Raw genomic sequence first — 21,907 nt, 5'->3', positions numbered from 1 at the left:
AGTGCTAGAGAGTATATGAGAAATAAGAGAGTGGGATCTATGCAAAAGTGATAAAATGGTTAAAATGCAAATAAGATAAAAATGAAAGAGGATGAAATGAGAGAGAACTAATAGTAAATTGTTTGGAGGAATGAACAGTAACCTCTACATGTAGAGGATTTACTGTAGCTGAATGTAAAATAGAATTAGAATAAATTATCCAATTGAAGGGACTTTTGGTCATCTTTCTTTATATTTTAAAGAAAAATATAATTTACAAGAGCCATTGGGAGTGCTCTTAGTTCCTAAGTTTGAATTGAGTGAGTGAGTAAGCAGCTTGATGCGTACGTAGCTATCTCAAGCTGCATATTCAACATAATTAAGCAAGCTTGAAGGTTAACATGTTGAGTTTATTCCAAGATAGATAATTAAGTTCATTTCAGTACCCGTCTAAAGATTTACATGGGATCTATATGTCTGAGAGAGATTATACAAAAATAATATTATAAATTGATGTAATTTGATATAATTAGATATATTAAAAAATTATATATTTTTTTAAAAAAATAAATCTATAGATCATAAAAAAATCATATTAATTTATAAAATTATTTTTGTATAATTCTTTTATAACTCTATCACTTCTTTTTTTATTTTTTTATTTTAATGGTTGCAGTAGCTGTGTTCAAGTGTGAATTGAGCAAATCGCAATCTTAACCATGCATCGAATGAATGCCACCACACACACACACATATGATATGGATGTACAAACAACAACCTTAAATAATTTGCATCCACCCTTTTGTACGTATTAGATGCAAAGAGATAGCCAGTGGCAGTACGTACTACGTACTGGTAATTGGCACGTGGGAACTGCAAGCCGGGCAGTGTCGGTAGAGGAGCCCTCGTTCTCTACACCACGAGTCACGATTAGTAGGTCGAATTTAAAGACGTGATTAGATAATTTGTGAATAATAAAATGATATATTATTAAAATATTATTTTTTCAATCCAAACAAATAATTTAATTTCAATCCTGCAGAGGCCAGTTTGTTAATTTATTATTGCTGTTGTTAAAGATGTTGACGATCGAGCCTTTTTCTGACATCAAGGGCTAGCTAGCTTCTACCCCCACCATCCATGCACCTTAGCACACTCCAATGCTAGAGCTCCCGCTGGGGGCTCCCGCTGGAGCTCTAGTATATTTTTTTATGTGTATTTTTTAATTTTTTTTTTTATGTAGATGTTTTTAATGATTTTAAATATTTTTAAAAAGTAAAAAAATTTATAATATTATTAAATAATACTTCTACCCCCGCTGGGGCTGTAGCACGATCCATATCCCAGGTTTATTCGCCGGCGCCGGGGGGGGTGGTTTTGAAATCACAAATCTGACAAAAAGTTGCCTCGGTTTGGAGCCGGCCATATGTCTCCGCCCCTTATACACAAGTCCAAGTGGTGAGTACTGGTTGGCCGTTCCGATTAGTATCGAACCCTTGCTTCCAAATGATCTAGTCTCTGTCTCTACCATGCATATATGCCTTATGCCTATGTCATTTGGCGCGCGCGCGCACGTACTGGTTATGCATGAAACATGAATATGCATGCGACTATTTCTCTATATATGTATATTTGTGTGTCTGTGCGTGCGTGTGTATATTTGTAACTTGTCATCAAAATTAAAGAACCAAGTACAAAACGTAAAATTAAGGAAGAAAAGTTATGATTTGATGCACTGTACCTCTCGATTGGTTGGAACGGTGTAATATTATGTGCTTTGTTAATTAGAAAGAGATCATATATAGATGCAATACGGGACATTTTCTAACATAAGAGCTAGCGAAAGAAAGAAAAGAAAATGCACAGACTACAGTGGCTTGCTTGCCTTGATATATATATATATATATATATATATATATATAAGGATTAAGGAATGACAGAGGAGGGGGAGGATCGATCGAGTTGATCCAGTGCGGGGGCAATTAAGCTTTATGCATGCATGGAGGTCTTTCGTTTCAAAAGAAAAAAAATGAGTTTTTCTACAGTAGAAGAGAGGTGATGGGAGGGACGTCGGAGAAGGAATAAGATCATGCGACTTATATATTTTTCAATATATATATATATATATGAGTAGTGCTATATGTACTTACACTTTTACTTATAATTTTAGTTATAAGATTCATTTTGTTAGCTTTCTTTTAAAATTTAAATTTTATGATTTTTAGCATATTAATAACTAACATGTAAATGAGTAAAATTTTTATAAATTTTTCTTAAATACATTTAGCATTTTCTATATAGATATATATAAGCTATCAAACTCATCTCTTTAAATATAATATATATAGCATCAATCCTCTTGATTCAGATTTTTTGGTATTGCAAAAGAGAAGTGTTTTAACAGCAAATTATGGATTTTATAAATGTAAACTTATAAATTGAAGTTAGTTGATTAATTTGATACATTATATTATAAAATTATTTTTATTATAAAATAAATATAATGAATTACATTACGACAACATATCAATTTTTAATTTATTTTTATGAAATCTATGTATCTATAGCTAGCAGTACTTCTCATTGCAAAATATGTACGTTATAACATTACGTTTGCACCGAATTAATTAGCCTGGCCTGTAGATTATTTTTTCTTTCTTTCTTTCTTTCTTTCTTTTAAGGCGTGCGCGCAGTTGCATATTGATTTTATTTATTAATATTTATAGCAATCAATAAATTATTATCTATTTATTATCTTGATTGTTATCTACAAGAGAATAACTGTGTAAAAAACAAAAGAACCAGCTAGCCTAAAATATTCTAGATAGGGAATGCTCAGCTTAGCCACTAATTAACAAAAAAGTATTACCTTTTTCTTATATATATATATATATATATATATATGACCCACAATGTATGATAGCATTGAGCCACTTAATTAATTAGGGGCGATGATTTACGTTTGTGGATCGTGTTCGTATTGTATCAAGTCATTGACATTTGATTATATAGATAAACTCGAATATGATCCATTAAGTTAAACTTAGACATTCAAATCCTCCACGGCCAATTTAAATATATATAGGCCGTATCACGTCGTGTCACTCATTTTGATTTATTTAATAATTAATTTAAAATGAGTCAACACAACATAACTCATTTAAATCTGTTTCCTGTAAATGAGTTGAACTAATTCGTATAACCTATTTGACCTAATAAACATAATTTTATATAAAACTTAAAAATCTATATTTGTTAGTAGCTACAATATCTATATAAAAAAAAATAATGAGACTACCTACTAATAAAAAAATCAATCTTTTTTAGATTTTAACTTATAATAAAATCAATATTACAAACTCAACAATAACAAATTATATGAGCATAAGTCTAAAATTACAATTTTAACAATAAAAATATAAACATATTAAAAAATACTAATATTACAACACAATAAAAATAAAATTATAATTTTAAATAAAATCTAAACAGGTTATTGCGGGTTGATTTCGAGTTAAGTGGATTTATTTGTTATTGATCTTTTTATTAATCGAGTTTAGTTAACACGTCAATTCGTTTTGATCCGAACAAATTTATATAAAATCTAAACTCGTTAATTTTATATCGTACTCGTATTGGATTCACACGGCGAATCACGTATTACCACTTGCCACCCCTACATGACTTAATGCGAGGTATGTTCTTTGTTCTTATTCCGTACGTTGATCAGTCACAGCAGTTCGACTCATGAATTTTGGTCCAAGTGAACGGTATTAGAATCAAATAATGAAAAAAAATATTCAATCGTTATCAGCTTACAGTACTTCGATGCCGACAACTCCTGACTGATCAATCCATCGTTAATTTGTTCTTATTAAGATTCTTACTTCTTATAAAGCTAGTATATATATATAACATCAATCATTGTGGATGAATATATCTTTGAACAATATAAAAGTATCATCTATCGTTTCAATCATAGGTTGTATGGATTGAAAATTGAAATGCCTCGACTACTTATGGATAAAACTTAAAATTATTACATTTTTATTTCTTAAAAAAATTAAAGTTTTCCATCCACACTATAGGAAATAACACTTTGTTTCAATATATATACATATGCGTATAAAAAGCCTAAAGGCGTATAAGTTGTACAAAGTCCAATATTTCATCAAGTTTATCTCTAAAATTTGATGAAAATTATATATTTTTCATAAATTCAAAACCTCTCTAGCCATAACCCTACATTAGATTAACCATTAGATTAGTCAAAATAATAATATAATATTATTTTGTTAATAATAATATTTTTAATTTTTTTCATAATTTACAATTACACTAATTATATGTTAATTAATATTTTAATTTGATACTTAAATTATTATTTTCAAACTTAAATATATTGTAGCTCAAAATTAAAAAATAATAATTTAAGTAAATAAAATAATGATTATAGAGTATGAATAATTAGTCTTTAAAGTTAGAGATGAACTTAAATGTACTGTAACTTAAAATTAAAGATTTTAGTATATATTAAATATAATACAATAATTTTAAACACAAATTTATCAAATTTTAAAGATAATACTCATTTAACGAGTCTCATGACAATGCTCTAAATGCCCCCAAATGATTGTAATCGTTAGACCTAGCTAATTGGTGTGAAGCCTGATCGTAGAAACCCCAAAACGCACAACTAATAGCCTAGCTACATCATAAAAACTAGGAAAAAAAAAGTGTTATCTACTACACTTTTGCATGTTAATATATCTACATTTTATTATATTGATGTTTTATTATTCACTAATTTTTAATTTATTAATTTAAAAAAATAAAAATCCAAATAATTAACAAATAATAATAATATCACATTAATACAATACAGCAAAAAAAAAAAAGGGATATCTCTACAAAATTATTCTCATGACAAAGTGGAGCACCTTTTGTGGTGATGATTAGGACCATGTCAAAACTAAAAGACAAAGCATCAAAAGTAAATGGTGAAGTTTAATGATATGCATTTTTGAATACTGACATTGAAATATATATAGGACGGTGGGAGTGGGAGTCCACCGAAATAGGCAAAAAATAATTTATCTTTTTATCTTTTAATATATTTTTTTTAAAATTCATTAAATATCTTTTAAAAAATAAAAAATATAAATTATCTTTTATATAAGAAAAGTATTTTTTATATCGAATAATAATATACACACAATATATTATATAACACATTATAAAATAATATTATAAAATAAAAATATTTTTATAAAATTATATTATTTTTATAAAATATTTTACAAATACTCATTATTTAAAACATAATTATATAAATTATTATTTAAATATTATATATAAATCATTTTCCTTTCCCATATATATATATATATATATATATATATATATATATATTTCTCCCATCAAAACTCATACTCGGGAATGAGATCATTACCTGACCTAACCATCGATCGAGGATGAGTCTAATCGATAAGACTGCGTGTGCACCTTCCCACTTAAATCCTGTATTTATTAAGTCCATACTTTGTGCTTCAACACAGTTAGAGGATATATATCTCATAAGTTAAAGTTTTTTATTTTTTACCAATTAAAGTGCATAAATTCTTGACAATTTTTTTTAATTACACTTTGAATAATTTTAAAAAAATTACTACCTACATATATATCACAAGCTTAGAAATTATTTACATCTTAGACCTGATTTGTTTTTATAACTATTCTCATTTTATATTATTTAATTATTATAATTTTTTAATTTTTTATAAAAATTAAAATAAATAATTCAATTTTTTTAAAATTTTAAATAAAATTAATATTAAAAAATTAATATTTTATTTAACTTTTATCAACGTCAAGATATTTACCACGTACATATCACAAGCTGTATGCGTCTTTGTAGCTTAAACTGTTTCTGTTGCACTTAATTTTTTGCAATCTGTGTTACATGAGTACATTTCTCCAATATTAGAAAACCAATCGAATGATAAATAAAACAATTGAGTCGCTATCGGAGGTATTTGTGGGTCAAATACAATATACCATGTTCTATCTAATTTTAATCAACAAGCTATGTACATGGTTCTAGAATGATCATTTATATTATTAAAGGACATGAAGTGGGTCTTTGATTATATATAATATTTGACTATTTAATTCATTTTTTTTAAAAAAAAATTTAAGATATCAATACTGCCAGAAAGCTGGCATGCAGTCATCAAGATTAGGGTATTTCTTTTTATGAAGATTCTTCATATCTCTATGATGTGGATGCGTAGTTAGATTCAAATGGATGTCGATCGGCTAATCACAGATCTTATCACTTTTGCATACAACACTTAGGCTTTTTTTGTTTTTTTTAATCGAAGTGCTGTGCATTATTACGCCCTTAGAACATTAAGCTCAGCGGATCATGAGAACGTCTAAATTCAGGCCATGCTCAGACTTTGTTAATTAGAAATGTTTTTCCTTTTTTTTGGGAGGGGGAAGGTATGCATGGGTGACAATACGTGACAAGACTAGTTAACCTAATACGAATACGACATAATAATAACGGATTTGAGTTTAGTTTTAACGGATTGACCCGTTAAGACACGATTTCGTAATGGGTTGATAATGAATCAATCCATTTTGACCTGTTAAGAAAATTAAAGTTACAATTATACCCTTATACTTAAAAATAAAATTGTTGAGATTTTAATTTCGATATTTTTATTATTTGGATTGTAATTTTGGACTTGAAGTTAGTTTTAGATTTTTTATAGATATTGTGATTTTAATATTTATATAAAATTATGCTGAACTTAATAAGGTCAAACGAGTTAATTTCGTATCTATTCAATCTATTTATATAAATGAGTTGAAATAGGTTTGGTTGGGTCGTGTTAACCTATTTTGTAGTATTCACTAACGGGTTGATACGATATGATCTGTTATGTTAATAGGTTGTGTTAGAGTTTAAGATTTTGACACGATAAGTTTAATAGATCATGTTCAGATTGACCCATATAATATAATATATATGTCTTAATACGACACAAATACGACCCGTTAATACGATTTGACACTTCAAAAGGGGTGGGGGGACTTTAATTATTTGGATTTAACAAATGATGATGGACGACTTGACTTGGTCATTTGGTAGTTGGCCCTGGTTTTGTGAACCTTAATATAAATAAACCCGTCTGGAGAAAGAACTATATATATATATATATATATATATTCTGAGTATTCTCGTTGGCTTCTCAACCTAAATCTCCCTTCAATTGGTTAACAAATAACACCACCAATTAACGACCAAAGAGTGTGTATTTATATATACAGGCCAGAGGTATGGAATTATTGCTTAGATGGATCTGCCATCTCGAGAAATATAGTACAAAGTTCACAACAAAGAGCGTGTGTGTGTATCGAAAGAACGAAATTGGCTGCAAAAAATTGCTTAGATAGGTTTATAGATAGCAACGTCTTCATTGCCCATGACCTGACACAAATTACCCTCCGTACTTATTAATTATTTACGAGGCAATTACGCACACATGTCGACATGCACACACTCTTCAGAGAGATAAATGATATTTATAATTCAAAGAACGTAAAATCGTTTTAAAAAAATAAAAAAATATGAGATTTATACGAAAAAAGAATTTATTTTTTAATAATAAAATTTATTTTTATTTTAAATAATTATATAATATTTACATATTTTACAATTATATATAACATTATTCATTTGAAAAGCTTCCAGACTCTTCTACTATTCGATCCTAGCTATACCATTCCGCCCTTTTATTCTATCACAAAGAATAGCTCGGGCGGGCTCCTGAAAGTGCGCTCTTAAAAGCATCCCATCCTCCCCCTTTCCGCAAATAAAGAGGGGTCCCCCTAATTCCCATTTGCGGACAAACAGAGAAAAGAGATCTACACTAACACTACTCTACAGAGTTCATTATGCTCAAATTTTGTTGCAAGTAATTTCGTCTACCAAATTAAACATCAATATTAAATATAAGATTTTTTTTTTTGTACTAAAAAAAATTATATAAGTATTGATATGATGCTCCAAACTACTTATACTTAACAAGTCCCGATCATTATATATGGGATAATTATCTCTGCACTCACTTTTCCTTTTTAGCTTTTTTAGAAGTAATGAAAATAAGGATAATGATAGGGTTACTATCCTCTTACTACTCATTTATTATTTTTTTATATTTTTATATTTTTTATTTTACTTAATAGTTAATGAAATGACTATTAGTAAAATTATAATTTTTTTTAATGATTTATAAGGATGTTAATTAAAAAAATACTTAAAAGAAAATGATAAAAATAAAAAGAAAAAACTTCAAATACAATATAAATAGTAAGTAAGTAATAAGAGGATAGTAAACCTATCACTAATAACCAATGAACGAACCAATCAGTAATTTTATGTTTTTATTTATTAGTTATCATGGACCTGCTGAGGCATTTCAAACAAGTTCCAGATCAAACTGATGATGAATTGGCGATTGACAAAGACAGCAGTAGATCAGCATGATGGTCCCCAGACTCTCTTTGCTTGGAAAGCTCCAACTAAATGAGTCCTGGCCAGCTTCTGAAAAGTGTTTCATGACCTCACAAATATTGAGTCCCATTAATCCTTTCCATCTAACTCAGAAATAGATTTTATTAATTTGATCATTATATATGTTTTTTAGACATAATTGATATATAGCTAGTGATCTTATATATATATATATATATATATATATATATATATAATCACTCATGAATATTTTCGTAACAAATATCATTGGCTTTGACTAATATTAATTGTCTGACACGTTAACGATAATCTCATATAAATAATATTGAACAATATCAAAAGTGTTCTACAAGGTCATGTTATAATAAGAATAAGATTTAGCACGTGGGAATATAGTTCTTACTTTGCTTAAGATCAGTAGCCTAGCTACCTTACCCTATAAATTACTAGAAGTTGTGAAAGTCGATCCCCTGGAGGTCCCAACCTTAATTTCTACAGGCACCCTCGGTGGTGGCCTCGCCGTAAAATTTGAAGACGTAAACAGTACTTCGGTGTAAAACCTAGCTATGAGGGATCAACTCACTGAACGGAAACATACAAAAATAAGCACTAAAATCAACCAAAGTACTACTCGATATATATAAATAAAAGAAGTTAGGTCATTATAGATAATGCAGTACTGGATTTCACTTAAAAAAAAAAAAAAAAGGAAAAAAAGGCCATATCTCTCTCTACCCTGCATTCGTTCCTCTCAAACTTTTAGATGGGAAGAGAGACGAATAGCTTGAAATTTGATCCCCTATGTTTGCCTAGATCTTTTTACACACTTTAATACTGTATGTTTCTGTCTCTTACTGTAACTTTCTCAGTTCCTTCTCTTCAAACAAAGTGTCAATCCTCTCTCTTTTAAGTTTTAACCATCATTTCTCTACCTTTCCTTCTTCTCTTCTGCTATCCCCAATCACGCCGTCCAATCAAACCAACCAACAGATGAAGATCCAGTGTGATGTCTGTGGCAAAGACGAGGCCTCGGTGTTCTGCACCGCCGACGAGGCTGCTCTCTGCGATGCCTGCGACCACCGCGTCCACTACGCCAACAAGCTCGCCTCCAAGCATCAACGCTTCTCTCTTCTCCACCCTTCTTCCAAACAAGTCCCTCTCTGCGATATTTGCAAGGTATAGATCACCATAAATGCCGAAACCCTTATTTTGGCTGATACTTGCACGTTCTTGGCAAATCAATGTTTTATTTTCTAATTCCTTTTTATGAACATGTTAATTTGTGTAACGGGACTTTTGTATTTGGTTATATGATTTGGGTTCTCTGTAGGAGAGAAGAGCTTTTCTGTTCTGTCAGCAGGACAGAGCGATTCTGTGCAGAGAGTGTGATTTTCCGATTCACACTGCCAACGAGCACACCCAGAAGCATAATAGGTTTCTTCTTACAGGGGTTAAGCTCTCTTCTACCGCTACTCTCTATACGTCCTCCTCCTCCTCCTCTAACGCTGTTTCAACCAACGGCTACGATTCTGTTCCTGACTACAAGTCTCAGCCTAGAATGAAGAACTCAGTTCTTGCTTCTGATCTTACAAATTCACAGCAAACTTTGCTGGCCAAAAACTCAGTTTCGACCACAACAACACTAGTCACTGATCACAAAGGAGATGATCAAAACTTGCCAGCGAACCAAACAAGTAGCATATCAGAGTACTTGATAGAGACTCTTCCGGGATGGCACGTTGAGGACTTTCTCGATTCAATTCCTACTCCCTTTGGTTTCTATAAGGTTTGCATCGCTAAATCCAAACCCTTTTTGGCTTCACTTTTGGATCTCAAGTGTAATATTCTCCATCTTTGTAATTGAAAGCAGAGTGATGACAGTGTATTGCCGTTTCTGGATGCTGATCTTGAGAGCAATATTGATACTTTATCGCCTGAGATTAATTTCGGAGTTTGGGTCCCTCAACAACCTGCTCTTCAGTGTCCCCAGAAAATAGCAGGGCAGAATGTGTTCAAAGAGAGGAAGGAAGCTACAAACATAAAATTCAACAGAAGGTGCATGGAGGATGGTTTCACCGTTCCAGAAATTAACCTTCCTTCGATTGGCTCCAAGAGATCTAGACCTTTTTGATAGAACAAAGAAACCTGCAGATATAATTAGGTGCACCGTTCCACATATTTTCCTGATTTGGCTTGAATGTTGTTTTCTTTACTTTCCGAGTTAAGTTTGTCGTTCCATCTCCAGGTTTAGCTTTCATAGTTTTGTCTATCTTTCTGCTTGTACTTGCGAATGCATGTACCTCATGTGTAAATATCAGTTTCAATTTACGGAGCTTTTGCCTTGCTTAACATGTAATTTGTAGAGGCTAATTATATGTAGCTAGCTAGGCGCTTAACCTAATTCCATTTTGACATGAATTTTGATTAATTCAATCTTGCAAAAAAAAGGACGAGGAAAATACACTTTGGTTTTTCACATGACATCTTCCATTAATCTCAAATTAAAATAATATCATGTGATCGATGCATATATATTATTGCAAAATTATTGATATACATGACTTAAGGCGGCAGATGGTCGAAGAATATGAAAAGGTTTTCACAGTTACAAAAATCCAAAGAGCAAATTAAGCCTTACAAAAAAAAACTTGCCTACAGGTGTATAAACTATAAATATATATGCAGGCTGATACATTCAAGATCAAACCCATACAAAAGAAGAAGAAGATCAAGAAGAAGAAGAAAATTAACCGTATTCATCAGTTTTGAAAACAACCATATATTATACTTGAATATTTGAGGGCAAGCCAGATCTATCAAGCATGCACATATATATGATCATCCCATCAAATTCTATCTTTGGAAGCTGTACGTGAGGAATCTGAAAATTATAAAAACAAGCAATACTACTGAAACCATGCAGTAACACGACTCATTTTGGCTAAACCATCATGATTTGTTAGAAGAGAAATTACAGTCGTAAATACGTAAGTATGGTATAATTATTTAAAAATAAATAAATAAATATAAAATTTATATAAAACAAATTAATCTTTTAATAATAAAACTTATTCTTTTCCAAAATAACTATATAATTCTTACCTATTCTATACTATATATAGCATTATCCGATCTGTCTAATTCTAGATATAATCAATCGGTAATAGTACTGAAATCTTGACGGATAATGTAAAGTTAAAACGTCTTGTCGAAGCTGGGTGTAGAATGTAGTTTTCTAGTGAGGGAAGAAGAAGACAAAATGCCCTCACAATAATAACCGGATCAGAATTTCGAAGTCATGACAGTACTACGTACGAGCACAATTTTTTGGCATGATTTTAATTTGGTTGGACTTGGGCGGGCTATCATCAATATATATAATTAAGACGTTCTTCCAGTACTACCGTTGCTTCAGATTGGAAACTGTAACATCATGTATATATATAATATGGTACGTTGGAATATTTAGTAAATGATAACGATGGTGAAATCCATGTAGATGGAGAACCCAAAAGGCCGGATGGTCTCATTTTGTCCGAATGAAGATTTTTCTTCGTGGGGACTAGTGCTGCATCCTTTTCATTATTCCTAGGTGGAAAAATTTTGTCTGATGACCAAAGTGTGTTTATAAAGAAGAAAAAGACTATATATATATATATATATATATATATATCAATAATATTACATATATTATATAGAATGTATAAGTATAAAACAATCGTTTAAAAAAAATATGATTAATTATTAAAAAATTAATTTTTTTTATATAAATTATGTATTTATTTATTTATTTTAAAATAATTATACAATATTTATATATTTACGATTATAATTATCATATTTATATATATATATATATATCCTCGGTATGATGATCATAGGATAATTCTGAAGTGATAGTACATATTAATTAGAACTTGAAGCTATATACGTACGTACTGTGTTTGGGATAATTGGACACATGCAGCTAGCATGTGCACGTAACATGGCGGAAATTTGGAATTGGTATAAGTAGATGAGATGGAACGTCGATGGTGGTGGTGAAAATTTAATAATTTATGAGACGTCTAAGGAAGATATGGAGAAATCCAGAGAAGAAGGGATGGTGTAGTTTTGTCTGAATGCGCGCAAAGATGTAGGTTTTTGATATTTTCTTCGTGGGGACAAGTGCTAGCTAGTTGCATCGTTTTCATTATTAATCCTAGATGGAAATTTTGTTTGGGTTTTAATATTTTAGTACTTGGTCCAGTACTAGACGTAGTAGTGATCATGATCCCCTTTTTCTTTCGGCCTTTAGGCCGGTCGGGACTTTTTTTGGCAGGTACATGCATAGTTATTGTTTACCTTACCTTTCTGATGTGTCCACCTAAAAGTAAACCTTTTTTCCGGCATTCAGGCCTACGTGTTTTGATACAATGATCTGATTAACCCAGCTTTGGGGTGATTATTTATTTATTAAGAACTTATCACATCATGATATGCCTGTATAATATAAAGCAGATCACGAACTGCACATGCAGTACTGTTTACAGAAGGTGTCTTTATAGGCGCGCGTGTGCCAACAGATTTATAGAGGCTAGAATAATCTAGACCTAAATATGCGGTTTGTTATAAGAGGTACAACACATGCAGCTCATTTGGTTACGTGACTGCACCAGGTTCTTTGGGCTGTGATGCATGTGAGCTGGAAGCTTATGCTGGGACGATATTAGCCTTGACATCCCCCCTCAAGTCAAGCTGCAGCTGTTGAAGGTGAAGACTTGAACACAGAGTTGTAAATCGTGCTGCTAAGATCAGTGGTTTGGTATGTATGTCTACAAGTTAATCCTTTCCAAAAATAAAAGCCACATTCAATGCATGAAAAATCGGATTAGATGAGAGGTAAATTGCTCCCACATTATCACAATAGATTAAAGGAGCACGGCCGAGGTTGACACCAAGATCCCAACAAAGGTGTTGCAGCCAAATGACTTCGACAGTAGTGTTTGCAACGTTTGCAACGGTTTTGAATTCAGTCTCAGTGGATGAACGAATGATGGTTGGCTAATTCTTTAAAGACCAAGAGATCAAGTTAGCACCAAAGAAGATGCACCAAAGAAGATGATGTTAGAACAAGATCAAGGGGAAAGGTTTGATGTGTGCTTAAGGTATCTCAAGATACGCTTAACAGCTTGCCAGTGAGGTACACGAGAGGCATGCATGAATTGACATACCTTGCTGATTGCGAAAATGAGATCCGACCGTGTAAATGATAGGTATTATAGCGAACCAACCGTGCTACGATATAACGTGGGATCTTCAAATAAATTCCCAGTGAATGCACTGAGCTTGTCCGAGGTGGCCATCGGTGATTTCACAGGTTTTGCTAATTGCATGTTTGTTTTATGAAGCAAGTCATTGATATACTTCTGCTGAGTAAGAAGTAAGCCATTGGAGTTGAATGTTGCTTCTATGCCTAGGAAGAAATGCAAGCTGCCGAGATCAGTTATAAGGAAGTCAGTCTTCAGTGCAAAAACGAGATCAGAGATGCATTGAAGTGAGGAGTCTGTAATCAACAGATCATCAACATAAACCAACACAAATGTTGTGATGGAGCCAGACATGCGTAAAAATAGCGACGGGTCTGCTGAATAAATGGTAAAACCAAGATCAACCAAGTGGTAACTCAACCGAGAATACCATGCACGAGGTGACTAGCAAAGGCCATAAATGGCTTTATGTAACCTGCACACATGAGATGGAAATTGAGGATGAGAGAATCCAGGTGGTTGGGTCATAAAGACAGTTTCGGTGAGTGGACCATGCAAGAATGCATTCTGCACTTCCTATTGCCGAATGAGCCACTGCTGAGAAATTACTAGAGCAAGGATAAGTCAAACTGTTGTGGCCTTTAAAACTGGACTAAAGGTTTCTTCAAAGTCTATACCAGACTGTTGAAGAAATCCCTTAGCGACGAGCCATGCTTTCCGACGCTCGATTGATCCATCGGCAAGTCGTTTAGTTCAGAAAACCCACTTGCAGGTAACCGTGTTGGTGGCCTGGGATGATGGAACTAAACACCAAGTATGATTGGCAAGGAGTGCGTTAAACTCATTGGACATTGCCTCACACCATTCAGGATGCTTTCGTGCAACTGTGAAGCTGAAAGGGGTTTCAGGGATGGAGTTGGTTTCAGTAAAGTGAGCACGAGGAAGGGTGTAACATACTAGTCATAGATTTAAGGTATATGGGTAAATCTTCTAGTTATGTTTTTCCTATTTATTATCAGATTTTATAGTTTTTTTATTTTAATAATTACTATTATAGTTTTGTTGAATTTACTAGAGTTTTTGTTTTATTATTATTTCTAATAATTATTACTAGATTTTATCAGATTTTAGAGTTTTGTTTGAATTTAAATTTTGTTCTTCCTATCCCCACCCGTAAAAGAATCATTCCTATCTATCAAATTTGTAATCCTAACCTCATATTCATCATCATCCCTAATTTAGTAAATTCAAATTCTAATAGGAGACCAACTCATATATGAAAACCTACCATATATCCTTTATATCATCTATATGAAACCCATGAAGCCTCTAAATTAAACACATAACCTTTTTTTAAGCCCTCGTATTGAACTCTTGCAAGCTGCCAAACCCATCACCACCCTTCTCTCTCTTTCTCTCGGCATTGCACCTCCCTGCTCAGGAACCCAGCCTCGTCGCCGTCCACTTCCTGTCACCCCGCCAGCCATCGTGCCTTGCAGCCCCTCTTGGTAAGTTTTTCCCTCTCTCTCTCTCTCTCTCTCTCTGCGTCGCACCACCATACTTAGAGGAGCCTCCGATTGTGTCACCGTGACCCCCGCTAGCCACCCAGACCACCATCGCAGTGGCCTTCTCCCTCTCTCGATGAGTTCCTCTATTATCGCACGACATTTTCCTTGTTTGTTTTGTTTTCGTCGCACATCAAACCTTCTCCAGGTCCTTTGATTCATAACTGGCCTTTGGGCCCTAAACCCATTCGGCTAGTGCTTTTCCTGAGATGAAGTATGCTGGGCTTATTTTCAAATGGATTTGTGTTTCAAGAGTAATATGGGCCATGTTACACTTTTATAGAAACTATTCTAATTATTTTAAATGGACTGTTTTCTCAATTAAGACTAGACTGATGATTTTAAACCCAAGTTTTTAATTAAATAAATATATTAGTCATAAACTTATTTTATAAAAAAGTGTTTAAAGAATTGGAAATATATTTTAAAGTATAATATTGAGCCTAATATTTTAGTTAATATTTCTTTTGTCAATTTAGTAGGATTTTAATAAAATTTTTATGTTATACTTTAAATAGAAAAATTAAGAAAAATGTTAAGAATATGTAAATTATAATTATTTGATTTCTTATAAGATTAAATAATTATTTTAAGCATGGGAAAATAAATCTATTTTAAGAATTGGGATTTTTATGATAGCTCAAGTATTCTACTAAATTATAATATGTTACTAGTATTTAAGTAATTTAAATACCAAGATTTATTTGACTATCTTTTAGATTGTGAATTTAATTTAGTAGGATATTAGTAAATATTGTTCCCAAGTAAATTTAGTGATAATTATTATTGCATATAGGTGTCGAGTTACGAAGTGATATTCAAGAAGAAGCGCAGCGAGATAAGTAATTTGATCATAAATTAGGATCATCACAATTCAACTTATATATAAGTATTATTCAAACCAGTTCATTGACAGCCATTATTATAAACCACTCATGTCATATTCAAACATGTCATCCAGCATAGCATATGATCATGTCATTCCGCATCATGTTCAAATTCAAAAATTATAAATATGTATGTATTATGTCATGCATCTCATGTGTATAAGACACATAAGTTATCTTAAGTTCAAGTGCAATATAAGATCAAATCAGTTAATTAGATGGTCATTCAGATGCATGGTACCAATGCAGTTCAGTTTCAGGGTGGGTGTGCAAGCCACAGGCTCAAGCGTGGTCCATCATAATATGCCAGAATACTATTAGCGGCTCCCCTTGCGGCCGCGGGACGTGGGGTCGGTGCACAATCTCGCACACAGGGTTAAATGTGTTAGCCAGTTAAATAAATTAGTAAAATCAGATAAATAAGTCATATCAGTCAGTTAATTCAGTTAAATCAATCATGCATAACATAATTATCAGTATGAACAGTCATGAATTTAAACTCTCAGCATGAAATTTTTTATGAAAACCTTATGTTTATTAAGTTTACGTTGTGATGGATTTCTTGCTGAGTCTTCGACTCATTTTAGATTATTTTCATATTTTTAACCACCCAGGTGAGGATGATGAATACGAGCAGGCAGACCAAGAATAGAAGGAGCAGTTAATTTTAGTTTCAGACTTTCTAAAAAAAAAACATACTTTTATGACATGAATTTATTCAGTTTATTCATTTAATATTTTTGGAATACATTTTATTAGACATTTTTCTACAAAATAAATTTCTAATTTCATTTATGAAATTTGAGATCTCTCGCTGGGTTTATTTTTATGAAAAGTACGTGATACTCCTAACCTACGAGAATGAGGTGTTACAAAGGGGCCATCTTAGAGTGCCATTGGTGAACTATCGAGGACATTGGGTGTTGGTCGGTGATCGAGTCATCATTGAGTGTGCATGTTGCTGAGAGCCAGACTGAGAAAGACTCGATAAAGTTGGTGATGGGTGTGGAGAGGAAGAAAGAGGTGGGCCCAGAATAGATGTAGAAGATGGTGAATTGATCAGTGGGAGATTTAAGTTAAAAATGGGTAAGGCCACGTGAGTAGGGAATAGATTGAGCTTGGGCTTGGGTAGGTTTGTAAAAGGAAATTTGTGTTCATTAAATTGGACATCTTTTGAGATATAGAACCAACCCGTTTGTATATGATAATAGATGAAGCCCTTATGGCCAGGACTAAGGTTGAGAAAAACACATGAAACCAATCTATAAGAAAACTTATGAGTATTGTAGTGAGTTGTTAATGGCCAACATTCAATGCCAAAAACACGTAAAGCATTATAATCTGGATGCTTGTGATGGAGAAGTAGATAAGGGGAGGAATTGTTGAGTGATGAAGATGGTAAGAGATTAATTAAGTAGACGGCGTGACAGAATGCATAAGGCCAAAAAGTGAGAGGGACCAAGGCATGGGCAAGAAGGGCTAACCCAATGGCTTCGATGTGGCAATGTTTTCTTTCAACGATGCCATTTTGAGTATGTGTGTGAGCATGTAACACGATGAGTTATACCACATGATGTTAAATAACCTGAGAAAGACTGAAATTCCCCCTCCCCCCCCCCCCAATCCTATTGGAATTGTTTTATTTTGGTATTAAATTGAAATTCTACTTGAGCTTTGAATTAACAAATATATCAAATGCTTGTGATTTAGTTTTGAGAAGAAATAACCATGTGTAACGAGAAAATTCATCCACAAAACTAATGTAAAACTTATATCCATCATGAGATACATGTGGTGAAGGTCCCCATAAATCTGAGAAAATAAGATGAAAGGGTTCAGAATATCTATTTGGTCGTGTGTGAGCTGGGATTCTATGAGATTTTTCCTTAGCACATGCATCACAAAACATTGGTAACATAGAAGGGTCGTATTGCAAATCATGTTGATGAAAGATAGATCGAACTAGCTCAATAGAGGGATGGCTGAGTCGAGAGTGCCATAATGTGATTGAGAGAGAGCTGGTCACCGATGAGACGGGTGCATCGTACTCATTTCCGAGGCCAGCAAGAATATATGGCACAAATTCTACAAGTGGAAGAGGACGACCTGCAGCTACCATGGTATCGGCCAATGTTTTAGCTCGACAAAAGTAAGTGGAAATGGAGTCAACCCCATTCTTTAAAGAAGCAAGTTGTAACTAGGTTTGAATTAGGTGGGCTTGAGAGACGTAAGCGTAAGTAGACTCAAGAGAGAGTCACACAACTCTAGCAGTTTCACAACTAACCACCTGGGCAATAAGGGGTTAAGAGAGGGAGGAAATGAGAGTAGACATGACCAATTGATCAAGTTGAAGCCATACATCATATGCAGGATTTGGGGTAGAGTCGTCGAGCTCTGATTTTAGGGGAGGGCAAGAGCCATCAACATACTTGTAAAGTCGCTGGCCACGAAGGTATGGAACTAATTGTACATTCCATAACAGATAATTCTCAGGTGTGAGTTTAACAAAGATGGTATGAGAGAAATTTGGGTGAGGTAGGGTGGGAGAAGAGGAATCGGAGGAGGCAACCACAGACGTTAGTCCTCTAAGGGCTCTGATACCATGCTGTAGAAATTGTTTTCTGTATTTCCATTATATATCAAGAGTGTTTACAGAAGGTGCCTTTATAAGCGTGTGCTAACAGATTTACAGAGGCTAGAATATTCTAGACCTAAAGGTGCGGTTTGTTACAAGAGGTACAACACATGCAACTCATTTGGTTATGTGACTGCATCAGATTCCTTGGGCTGTGATGCGTGTGAGCTGGAAGTTTCTGCTGGGACAATATTAGCCTTGACAAGTACCAAAAGAACAACTATATATCTCATCATAATTAACTAAAGTTGTGTACCTACATGCTTTGATCATGATTCTCGAACAATATTACAGTTAACCTTATGAAATTAATAGGTCAAGAGCAAGATTAACTAAAAGAAATGTTATAATTACAAAAAGATTTTATAAAATTAAACTTACAAATTAATTTGGTTTTAATTCATATGATACTTTGAGGTTTGGTTAATTAGATAGTAAAATTCTTTCAACTCATTCCATCTCATCTTAATATCGAAAGATTCCAAATATAAAAAACATAAGGGTGATGCTACGCCTATCGAAGATTCTCATCGATTCATGTAAATTATTTTTTTTTTTCACTTTTTTCTCAACACATTTTTTAAACACCTTAAACATTTAAAAGAAATTCACAAAGTCATTAAAAAATACTTCTTTATTTAACTATTAAGTAAAAAATGTACAAACGATACCCACTCTCAGTGGATATTCTCGGTAGGACTAGGATTTTCCAAAACACAAATATTTTCAATTTCAAATATTCAACTTTTTCATCTAATTATTATCTAATTATTACAACTTTTTCAAACTTTCAAATAATAAACTTTTTCAAATACCAAAACGAAAATAGTATTAAAAAATTATATTAGAATAATATTTTAACTTTATAATATTTTTATTCAATTTTTTTTATCTCTCATTTCTTAAAATCCCATAAAAAATTTAACTCAAAATATTTCACTATTATTCACAAATCATTTTACTACTATTCACCGATCATATCATATCATCTCACTATCCAAACTAAGCCTAAATCTACTTTATAATAAAAGTATATAGTTGTATACTACATTAAATCAGATCAATTTATAAATTTATTTTTAAGAGATTTTTTATAGGTAAAATATTTAAAAAAAAAAGAAAAAGAAAAAGAAATGGGGGTTTTCTTTTTTATAAAACATACTGCATTAATTAATAATGGACATTACAACTTTGACCTGAACATACATAAAAAGCCAACTACAACATTAATAGCTCCCTAGTACACAATTGTAATTGACATAGTCTAGTCCATGTTGCAAACCTTTACAGAAGACCGTTTGAGAGACAACACAACTCTGTCTAGGACAGAGTTTACAAACCGCATACTCTGTCTAAAACGGAGTAGATGACATATTATATGGACATAAAGTCCAATAGACACTCTATGGACAAAAGCCCAAGAGACTGCATTTTTTTGTTTTTATTTTTCTTAAACAAAAGACATAACAAAAATTAAAGATACATGAAAAAAATGAATTACATTTTGTAAAGACATAGAACTGCATTTTCAACCTTGGAGGAAAAAAGACAAACAAAGTGATTGTGATGGTAAGCGTGAGAGCCACACGCCACCCTGGGGGTATGGCAGTCAGTCAGGTCTGAAGTAACCAATGGCCCTGAACCCAGAAAAGTCGCGCGTGGCTGCAGAAGAGCACCCTTTGCGGTGGTGCGTGGATTTCATGCACCCACTTTGGATTGCACATGTGGCTCACGCGCAATGCAGTTCGGAAAATTTTTTCGCTCGTCTGAAAGATTGATCAGCGCCTTGGGAAACCTGCGGTAGGGCGCATGGTGGTCGCTGGACACCAGAGAGCAGCAGATCGACCTCCCGCCATACTTAGCCCTAAAAAAATAATCAAAAAAAGAAAAGGAAAGAATAAAACGAGAGAAGAGATGGAGGAGGGATGAATGAGGGATTGGATGAGGGAAGGAGGAGCTATGGGCGGCTCAATACAAATTTGAGGCCTAAAGCGAAATTTAAGTGAGTCATTCGTAATTATAATACAATAAAATATAAATTATTATATGAAATAATTTTCAAAATTTTTGATAAAATAAGATTTCATTTAAAAAGTTTAAATAATTTTTTAAAAAATTTATATTTAATACAATATCATAAAATGAGGTTTCAATGTAAATTTTGTGCCTCAATTTAGTAAGATTTTAAAAATATTAGTTAAAATATAAATAATTCATTGCATTAAATATTAGATTTAATATTATGGAGCCTTGCACGTATTAAAAAATACAAAAAACTATTTAAATTTTATTTAATGAAATAATTTTTTATTTTTTATTTTTTATTTTAAGATAAGTTTAAAAACATATACTTTATTTTTTATATAGGATGGACGTTAGATAATGACTTAAATGATTTTACCATTGAACCGGTCTTGAAAGGAGCCGAAGCTTCTCTTTCTATACAGGTTTTGATTTGATAGTGATTTCAAGAGGGAAGGATGACTCTCTTTCTATTTCTAAAGCTAGGGCCGGCTCTACACGTGGAGTATGCAAGTTTAATTTGAGCTTCGCATAATCTGGTATGCCTAGAAACATCGATCACAGTGAACGTACGACGTCACTGATGAGAGCATGATACCCGGCCCATTGCGACAAAAAGGCTGGTGAAGCCGCACTTGGATTCATGTCAGCCTCGTGCTCGACCGTAATCGAACTCTCTTTAAAGTTCCACCGACTGCACGATGCACGACATCGATATGTCTCACCTTCATTTTCAGTCTTGATCAGCTTAATTGATATATACTACCTATATAATTATGCGCATTATCAGCTCAAACATATGATTTCAATCGTTTTATTTCAATTACCCAATGGTAGGACCAAGCATGTGCATTGTGGTGCGGTTTATATATATATTGGAAAATGATATTGTGACGATTGAATTTATTCTCTCAATTTGACCGTTCATATATTTTATTTTTTTTAATAATTAAGAAAATAATTATTAATAAATCTGTATATATTTTTTTAAAGATATTTAAAAGAATAATTTTTTTAAAAAAAA

At 32.6% G+C, this 21,907-nt stretch overlaps 1 protein-coding gene across 1 annotated transcript; it reads left to right on the top strand.

The window, feature by feature from the left end:
• The first annotated feature begins 9,229 nt into the window (after positions 1 to 9,229).
• On the top strand, positions 9,230 to 10,870 carry LOC108991312 (B-box zinc finger protein 21-like). Its single transcript, XM_018965493.2, has 3 exons — positions 9,230 to 9,701; positions 9,856 to 10,311; positions 10,396 to 10,870. Exons 1-3 carry the CDS (start codon positions 9,516 to 9,518, stop codon positions 10,654 to 10,656), a joined length of 903 nt encoding a protein of 300 aa, XP_018821038.1. The 5' UTR covers positions 9,230 to 9,515; the 3' UTR covers positions 10,657 to 10,870.
• Positions 10,871 to 21,907: the final 11,037 nt, after the last annotated feature.

Source organism: Juglans regia, chromosome 11 (genome assembly GCF_001411555.2).
Source record: "Juglans regia cultivar Chandler chromosome 11, Walnut 2.0, whole genome shotgun sequence".
In the NCBI taxonomy this organism is placed as follows: Eukaryota; Viridiplantae; Streptophyta; class Magnoliopsida; order Fagales; family Juglandaceae; genus Juglans; species Juglans regia.
The sequence above is the reverse complement of the archived record's forward strand: the minus strand, read 5'-3'. Positions and strand labels throughout refer to the sequence as shown.

Excerpts from the sequence above, each read along its gene's own strand:
- LOC108991312 (XM_018965493.2), top strand. The coding sequence starts at position 9,516 with ATGAAGATCCAGTGTGATGTCTGTGGCAAAGACGAGGCCTCGGTGTTC. Across the intron at positions 9,702-9,855 it reads CTCTCTGCGATATTTGCAAG|GAGAGAAGAGCTTTTCTGTT; the intron begins GTATAGATCACC and ends GGTTCTCTGTAG. Across the intron at positions 10,312-10,395 it reads CTCCCTTTGGTTTCTATAAG|AGTGATGACAGTGTATTGCC; the intron begins GTTTGCATCGCT and ends AATTGAAAGCAG.